Genomic DNA, 9663 nt, shown 5'->3' with positions numbered 1-9663 from the left:
TATAGAAAAAATCAAAGTGATTTATACAGATGTAGCACAAAAAAAAAAAAAAAAACTGTTTTAGGTTTTTAATGTGTGTTTTATATTCACTTCAGTCTAAATGTTTAAAACAGCAACCAGAATCAGAGAGCAAGTCAATTTAACAGATGATTTACTCAACTAGAAAACATCAGTACTACAATACAAAAAGATTCAAGATGTTTATTGTCACTTGGAATTCTTATGCTTAGAGAGTCCACCACAGAAACGGTAAATAGTTCATTAGTAAGAAAAAAATTATCTAAGAAATAATAAAAATGATAAAATAGTAAAGGAAGAAAAACAAAAATGGGGTATACAGTATGAAAATATGGACAGCAGGGATAAAGAGCATGTGTATAAACTGTATCTGTCTATACATGTAAGAACATGAGGCCATGCAGAAACAATAATTATTAACGTAATATAAATAGCAATGAAGCAGAAGGTATAAGTAAGTTAATAAAAGTGATCAAAGTGTATTGATGTATTTATGAAGGTGCAGCAGTGATGGTGGCAGTAAGAAGATAATAAGAACATAATAAGAATATTGTGTTGTAAAGTCCTGCATTCATAATCTTACCTGATTACAAATCCAAAAGTATTGTAAATAAAATATAATTGAATCAAAAGTTAGTGTCTTCATTATGCAGCAGAGAGGCTCTTTTCAGTCTAATCATCTAAACAGCACTTTATATTGTAGCTGGGCCGGTGAGAGTTCACTTTAATCCCTAAACAGTTTTTTACAACTCCACTCTGATAACGCATCATATTCAGAAACCGTTTGTTATTCAAACACAAAGTTTCATCTTTATGTGACTTTAATTAAGAGCAACAGAGTAAAAAGTGCAACATTTGCTTCTCAAATGTTTGGGCCAAGCATAAAAAAGAAAAATGAATATTAAGCAAGTGTAAAAATGATGCTCAAAAACAATATTGTATCTGTATCTATATAACGAATTCATTTAAAAGCAACATCAGCACCAGTAGAGCTGCAACGATTTGTCAATTAATCAATAAATCAATACAAAGAAAATCAACCACCCACATATTTGATAATCGATCATTCATGTCGGACATCTTTTACACAAAAACGCTGAATATTTGCTGGTTTCAGCTCCTTAAATGTAAAGATTTTATTCCTTTTTTTCAACATTTATGAGAGTAAATGACGAGTTTTTGAGTTTGGGACATTTATTGATCAAGCTATCGACTACCGAATACTTAATCAATTACAACTAAATGGCAGAATGATCAATAATGAAAATAACCTAGTTGCAGCCTTTAACACCAGTTTGATTGATTTTCACTGGAGTGCACATAAAAAAAACAGGATTTAGGAAACATAAATGAAAACAGAGATGCATTTTATTTATCTTTAAACAAAATCAATGTCTGTATTCTGAGATGAAGTATATTCTGCCCCACACCATGACTGTACACACTTGGTCTGATATTCATTTTCATTCTTTTATATTTTTATTTATCTGCTGCAAAATGTTGCCTGATTTAAAAATGACTGATTTTAATGCCTTTCAACTTACAACTTTCCTGAACAGCAAACATGTATTTAAATAATGGCTTGGCATAATGGCTTAATGGTGTGTGTGTGTGTGTGTGTGTGTGTGTGTGTGTGTGTGTGTGTGTGTGTGTGTGTGTGTGTGTGTGTGTGTGAGAGAGAGAGAGAGAGAGAGAGAGAGAGAGAGAGAGAGAGAGAGAGAGAGAGAGGTCCCTCCATTCATCATTGATCCACTGCAGGACTGTGTTTCAGGGGGTGTGAATTATGGGCCCCTGCTGTCAGTGTGACTGCTCCGCGTTGGACATTTCACCTCGACACTGTAAATTCAAAAAGGAGGGATTACATTCTGCTGACTGCTCATTTCAGGGCTGAAGCCTGAGCCCACCGGCCGGTCCCCTCCTGACAGACACAAGACTTGACACAGTCCGCAACTGCAGGATTTGGGATTTCATTTCATTCTTCTCTCCTTCTTCTTTATGCGTGCGAGGTTGTGAGCAAGGCTTCGTCTCCTGGATCTCACAGAGAATCTCCCTTTCTTTTTTTTTTTACGCATCCATATTACGGACTCTTTCTCTCCAGCGGAAGAGAGAAGAGGGGAGAGAGGAGAGGAGAGGAGAGGAAGAAAAAAAAACGCGTTTTGTAGTTGGCTGGGCGGTTTTTTTCTTTTTCTTTTTTTCTTTCTTTCTTTTTTCTTTTTTTGGACGCGCTCGGTAAACGGTGATGCTCCGGCGGCGGCGACGCGCAGGAACCGTAGAGGGGAAGAGACAGGTGAGGTGCGGCTGAGGAGCTGCTGTTGTTCCAGGAGACAGAGACAGAGAGAGAGAGAGAGAGAGAGAGGAAGAGACAGACAGGCAAGAGAGGCTCTGGATAACCGAGAGCCGTGCGATCCATCACCCCCCGTTTTCCACCACAGAGAGGAGGAAGAAGGGCGAGCGGAGGGAGAGAGAGGGGCGAGCTGGCGACTGGCACCTGCGTCCGCCTCCCTATACCTGGCCATCTGGTGCGGTGAGTGTGCCAAATGGTGGGATTGAGAGATGGATATGTGGGATGGGGGGGTTGGAGGGGGTGAACAGGTACATGCAGCATGTGCGCATTTTTTTTTTTTTTTTTTATCACCGACACCAAACGCGATGCTGCATTAAATCCTTGCGCCCTGTTTTTCGTGGATGCGCGTCTTGGCATCGCCCGGACCTTTTGTGTCTGCCGCCTGCAAGTTTGATGTGGTTTTTTGTGTGTGTTTGTCTGTGTGTGTGTGTGTTTGTCTTTAACATGCGTGTCATGCACATCATTGTTCTTTCACGTGTTGCATAGAGAGGCTAATTCTCCCAGTGATGATGTCTCAGCAGAAAGGAGCTCAACAACACTTACAACACTGCGCTGCAAGAAGGGAAAAAAAGGGACGAGGCACAAAAAAAAAAAAAAAAAAAAAAGACGCCTGGTGCGAAAAAATTCTCATTTGGATCACGACCCCGATCACAGGTCGGGATTTAAACGAGCTTTCAAATGTTCTACCGGTTCGTGTGGAGTCGTGCTGCTTTATTAAACGTTTTGCTGGAGGGAAAAAGGTCACATGTGATGATTTGGGAGCCCATAAAGTCAATTGATTATGTCATTACAGGAGTGGCTTGATAGATGCACTGAGCACACCGTCTCCCTGCTGTTTAAAGGAGCACTCTGTAGTTTTTTTGTGTGTGTGTGTGGTAGTGATTTTTAAATGTTCTATGTCTAAACAGACTGAATACACACACACTCTCTCCGGTTTCATGACTGAATAAACCGCACAAACAAACCGATCTTAAAGGGCGACACAGTTTCTGTGTTACTTTGTTTATATGTGGCGGACCCTGCCACTCTTCCGGCTTCAAAACAGTGTTCTGGGGACCTTGTTTTCCTCTGAGTTTGTGCTATGACCTCATCAACATTGCAGATAATACAGTTCTCAGTCAGCGCCTCTTTGAATCGAAGACATTCTCTATCTCTTCGTCTCTTTGTGCTTCACTTTTATTCCCAGCGAGGAACTGATAAAACCTGGAGGAGTGAGACCTCTTCAGTACGTCCCTTTGTCTTGCACGATTGCAATAACTTGTCACCTAAAACTGCCCACACTCTCAACCTCCACAGCCTTTTTTTTTTTTCCCCCGTATATGTAATTTATTGTTTACAACTCCGTCCTTCAACACTAAAAGCTATCGAGTTCCACAGAAGGACTATAACAGCTCCCAGCTGCTGCTGTTTGTGTTTCCGTGTGAGTTGAAAGGCAAAAAAAAAAAAGAGAGAGAGAGATGGCTGGAGAGAAAAATAGGAGGTGTGTGGGGGGAAGAGATGGGAACACAGACAGACAGACAGATTGGGGGTACAAACGATAAAGTGTGGCAGATAGAAATCTTCGCCGTGATGTAGAGAGGCAGAGGAAGAGATGATGGAGCTCGCAGAGTGAACGAGCGCTGAGGGAGAGGGGCTGCAGACAGCAGTCTGAGCGGGTGTGAATGGTCTCCCTGTTATCCCTGCTGCCCACACAGACAGCCACACAGCAGCCGTGTGAGCAGGTGCTAACCCCGCAGCACAGCAACCGCAGGGAACAACAGGTGCAGCCACTGTTTCCTTCAGCATCCCCCTTTTTTTTTTTTTTGGGGAGCGGGGAGTCTTAACACCCGCCCCATCCCAAAACATACAGCACTCCCAAAGCCACCAAAAAAAGAAAAAACACCCACAGCCAAATGGATACTTAACTTCAGGCTACATTTAGGGGAGAAAAAAAAAAAAAAGAAAGAAAGAAAAAGCACGCAGAGGCCGGGCGTGAGTGATTCAATTAGAAAATTAATTCCAAACAAAGTTGCAACAACCACTTTGGAGCAGAGAGGGCCTCAGGTAAAAGCAATCTATGAGAGCCTCGGGGTGAGACAACTGCCCACAGGGACATTTAATGAGCTGTATTGATCACACAGGACCCTATTCAATCACACATGCTAAGCTGCAAACACGTGGGAGAAAAGAAAAAAAAAAATGAGATTGGGCTGCAGCATCACACGGGCCTAACCCACAAAGAGTGAAAACCACGGCAGATTAGCTCATCGGGGGGGTTTGCTAAGAGCATGTTTTTGTAGAAATGTGTAGAATGACTGTGAGGTGTTTTTGAGTGAGTGTGTGTGTGTGTGTGTCTTTGTGTGTGTTAAATAGAGTGAGAAGAAGAAACAGACAGAAGATGTTGGAAGGAGAGAGAGATGTTACCTAACAGCTCCTCTGTTCCCATCGCCAAGAGAATACGTCAAGCATTCGGCGACAAATTGCCTCTCTTTACCTCCGGTACACAGAGAGGAACGCTGACTGACTCACACACACTCCTGTGTTGTTTTGTTTTTTTACACCGTGTGGCCTCGAAGCTGCGACTAAAAATCGTCTTTTTTCGTTTTTCATATCAGACGTCGGACTGAGTTGCTTCTTTCGCCCAGGACGGCATATTAAAGCGGCGCTCATGTAGTGATGGAGAAGAAAAACTCAGAAATCTTTCCAGAACTGAATACACAAGCTGGAAAATCAGGTCCCCACATCACTGTTTGGTGGCAGGGTCCGCCACAAATGAACAAAGTGAAACAGTATGAAGTTGTGTTGTGCCCCCCCCCCCCCACAAATCTACACAGCGAAACTTTAAAGCTTTTCTTTTTTTCCCTACATTTCTTTGAATTGTCTTTGAATCCCTGCAGATTTCCTCGTTCCTCACACAGTCTGGAGACGCCTCCCACTCACTGCTCGGCTTATACATGAAGGAATGTTAACGTACGCTCTTCAAGTGTTTGGATGAACTTCACGTAACTCGCTGCATTAACTCCCATGTGCGCCCCGGTGCAAGAACAAGGGCCTGTTTTCTCTAATCTGATCACAGAACAAAGCGAACTTATGATCACCGTCGAGAGATTTGAAGGAACGCTTTTCCTCAAAAGCAGCCGGTTACGGTATATTCACACAGAGAGCGATGTTTATCTGGTTTTTAGGGGTTTGGTGGGAGTCTTTTTCGACAAAATCAACACTTGAAAAGGGCGTTGAAGTCTGTGGACCTCGGGGGCTGTGAGATCAGAGGGAATCTGGCCGGGCAGGCATCTGCTGGGGTGAACCTTTCCTGCAGGGTCCTCAGAGTTCGGACCTCAGGGAGTCATTGTGCAGGATTATGAGGGCCAGAGGGTCAGGAGTCATGCAGACATACTTTTCTGCTGCCTGTCAGATGTGAGCTCTTATCCCGAGACAGGTATTTAAAATAAACTCCCTCATGCAAAACATTCCCTGTGCTCATGTGAGAGGCTTTCAGGAGCCTAACTGGGCTTTCTCCTGACAAGTCCTTCCAGATGTTTGAGGAGGGAAAGATCAACGTAATAGCTACCACACACGCCGAGGAGCTTCACCTGTGGCAACCTCGGCTACAAGATCGTCCGCGGTGTCATAAACTGTACCGCGCAAGATAAATGATGTCCAGGTGGCCGAGGTGGCTGCAGCCAGGTGGATTTGGTTGGCACATGTAGTGTGTAATAATACCCTGCAGTTGTTTTCAATGTAAGAATCCCTCATATACTTTACAGTGGCCATGCATCTTCAGTTTTATGACTCCCTGTCGTGGCTGATTCCTCCCCTGAGGTGCTGCTTCTTCTTTATGAATCCCTCTGCGCATTGTGTGGCCTCAGCAGGCGCTGAAACACACTAACATGTGTGTTCATCCTGCAGTGTGTTGTAGTTTAACATCATCTCTCATTTTATATGTGTCATTGTTTAACGTCACTTTTTAATAACCATCATTAATAAATCATATATTTATAGTTAATCCAAGTTTAGTTATCAGGGCTGACCGATATGGCCTTAAAATAATATCAATATATTTAATCCTGGTACATGATACAAATCTCCTCCTATCGCCTTTTTGTGACCCAATACTTTGATATCGATATTGTGACAGTATCATCATCATGAAATATTAAAACATTGACATCAATTACATTCAGTCATCTGCCTCCTCGAGCGGTTGCCATGTTGTTGCACCACCTAACGTTGCTAAAGCTAGCCGATGTTGCTAACATCAGGGCAGCACAGCATGCTGGGTGCAGTCTGTGGAGCTCAGCGGGCGGCTGTAGCTCAGAGCGGATTGGCCAGTAATCGGAAGGTTGCTCGTTCGAATCCCTGGCACCCCCCCGGCTGCATGTCGAAAGCATCTTTGAGCAAGATTCTGAACCCCGAAATGCTCCTGATGAGCGAGTTGGCAACTTGCACGGCAGCCTCAGCCGTCAGTGTATGAATGTGTGAATGTGACAAGTGTTGTAAAGCTCTCTGTAGGAATGAAAGTCCGTTTACTCGACCATTTTTTTCCACAGACCGGCAGCTACCAAGACTGTTGATCGCTGTTGAAACACAGATACCACGTGATCCCAACGCTGTTATACCACTGACTCACAAACCTCGTTAGAATCTGTCAGAACTGTCAGAATTCATGAAACATTCATCATCATCAAATCATTTTGGACCCGACAAACTGCAACCTTTCTACAAACTCTGTAGATGTTTTCTTTTTTAAAAAAAGATTTGGCAACATAAAAATATTATCAATCTGAACTTTAGAGCAAAAAGAGACTTATAACCAGCTTGTGCTGTATCTGACTACAGCACGGGGATTTCATCACTTTACTTAAGACGCCCATTGGCTAATTAATCACATTTTAATGCGTTATAATCACATTTTAATGCATTATAATAGTGGTTATACTGTGTTTAAAAGGGTCATAATGTACTAGAACTCTGGCACTATGATCTGTGCACAAATAGAGAGCGACCAGCGATAATGAAGAATGGATACGAGTCGATGTAAAATGCTTAATAATGTACGATTGTTGTTGTGAAGCGTTATGAATATTGATTAACTGATTATAAGTATAGACACACTATAATCCTGTGTGAGTGTGTTTTACAGCCTGATGGACGTTAGGACATCATAATGAGTTACCATTAATGCGATAAAGAACTGAAAGGACCTGTGATCAGACACTACAGGTGCATTGTAACACTTTGTCAGTATGTTCATTAGAGCCCGACTGATAAATCGGTTGGCTGATATTTTCGGACGATATCGGTCTATAACGGATCACGACACAAAATAAGTCAGTACTAGGAAAAGATAAATACAAATCATAGAATAAAAGTTGAATAAAATGGACTCAATAAACTAAAGTAGATAGTTACAGTATTTACATTGAGGTTGGTTGGGTTGTGCATGAAGCAGCAAAAGCATCTTCCTAAAAAAATTGTGTCATTTTATACATTTCTTCATAGAAATTGTTACTAAATGCTTGTCAAGTCATTTATTAATCATCTGTTCGTTGTAAAGTTGCCTCTGATGCTTTTAAACCTTCGCGTCGCTTAGCAGCAAATTGTTTACGAAGTGTGTCATTGTTCGCTAACAGTAAAATATCTTAATTTAAGTTTAATTAACTATAAATCTTGTCTCCCATATTGAACCTCTCTCCCTCTGTTTGCGTGCAGCTGGTCCTCCCCATATAAACCGCCTGGCAATTTTTTTTTTTTTTTGGGGGGGGGCGGATGTGAACGATATCGCAGCTGTTTCAACTTAAAAAGATAAAGGTAGTCTAATCTCTCGCCGTCTGTTTTCTCATTTGCATTGCAAAAGTAGCAAAAGTGAGAAACTGATCCGTCCGCTTCACGCTTCACACGAGGACACGCGAACACAATAAGCAAATAAGAGCGTAACCTTTACTCAAATGCCATCGCCGAGGCTCCTGACTTTTTTACTTCTCTGCACAGAGTGAATGGACGTATATAAATTTCCCGGGCGCTCGCTCCGTCGTCTCATATTTTTCTGCTTTTGTTGCCCAACAAATTCGGCGAAGACCTACGCCAGCGGCAGGCTTTAGTTATGGCAGCTTAGCCACAGGGATTTGGAGGACTTTTTTATTGGGAGATAAAGGCACATCCGAGTCCTTTGTCTCCCAGCTACTCTAGATGGTTTTGTAGCCCTGATGAAGCTTTGTTGTGGCTAATCTTTCTCCTTCCTTCATCCTGTCCTCTTCCTCACACCCGTCCCCTCCTTTTTTGCAACAAACACAACTTTTCTCTTTTAATTATGTCTTTTCATCTGGGGCCCGGGCACAGCCGAGAGGAGAGGAGCAGCAACACAATTATACCTGCGAGGAGGATGAGGAGGGGGGGCGGAAGCTCTCAGGGGAGGGTCTTTTTGTCGGTGTGCTCTGGGTCTGTACGCCACCGTGTGCACACGTCAATCCACGAAGCAGGTTCTTTGGCATTTTGATGTCTGTTGTGTGTGTGTGTGTGTGTGTGTGTGGACCACCTATTGTGAGCTGTGATCCTCTTAGTAGGGCTCCTGCCAAAAGAGCTAAATTTACCCTTACTGGTGATCACAGCGCACAAAGAAAACAACACGACGAGAATATGAGCTACCTTTTCAGCCTCCTTACCACGCCGAGCATGAGAGAAGCCACTAAAGAGCGTATGAGATATATGGTAATGGCTGCCATGTTGAGACATCAGCACAGCCCGTTTAGCATAGTCATTGTTGAAGTAGAGAAATGGGAGGCGGGGAGATGTTTGGGGCTGTGGTCAGAAAAAAAACCAAAAAAACATAGAAAGCAAAGAACCCAGAAATATAACACAGTAAAGGCTGATATGACAATGTGTTTATGAGGACGACAACACCAATTTTCGACTGTGTGTTGGAGAAGCACAATGGTTTACTTTAAGCAGAAGAAAAGACACTCCCCAGGGACGGATGTCATGGACTTTCCTTTCACAGTAAAGAAGCAAAAACAGCCTCTAAAACAGGTCGGAATCACAGATGAAAAACGGGTGCGACTGTTGTGTAATTATCTTCATCTTCATCGGGAGTGTGCGTGCGCTCGCCTCTGTGCTCATAGCGTGTGTCTGAGTGCGTGCACTGCATACTCATGTGCTCGCCTCCAGCTCGGAGCTGTGCAGTGAATGTATATGTGCTTACTGCAGTCAAACTCTGGTTAGTAACGTTTGCCCTTGCTGCAGCTTTGTACAGCGCCGCGATCGTGCATGTGTGTGTGTGTGTCTTTGAGTGTGTGCTTTTGTGTGTGTGTGTGTGTGTGTGTGTTGTT

General features: G+C 43.0%; 1 protein-coding gene across 2 annotated transcripts in view; it reads left to right on the top strand.

Annotated features, from left to right (window-relative positions):
• The first annotated feature begins 1795 nt into the window (after positions 1–1795).
• The window catches only part of LOC119011607 (semaphorin-6B-like), a 37905-nt gene continuing 30037 nt past the window's right edge, over positions 1796–9663 (top strand). Inside the window, exon 1 of one of the 2 annotated variants that reach the window (XM_037084889.1) lies at positions 1796–2542. Coding sequence is in view for 1 of the 2 variants with exons in the window: in XM_037084888.1 (XP_036940783.1) it covers positions 9269–9364 (96 nt within the window). In the remaining variant the exon portion in view is untranslated. Of the gene's footprint in view, positions 2543–9232; positions 9365–9663 lie in introns of those variants that run through there. The other variant, XM_037084888.1, reaches the window with a different exon arrangement.

Source organism: Acanthopagrus latus, chromosome 21 (genome assembly GCF_904848185.1).
Source record: "Acanthopagrus latus isolate v.2019 chromosome 21, fAcaLat1.1, whole genome shotgun sequence".
NCBI lineage: Eukaryota > Metazoa > Chordata > Actinopteri > Spariformes > Sparidae > Acanthopagrus > Acanthopagrus latus.
This window is presented reverse-complemented; position numbering and strand designations above follow the sequence as displayed.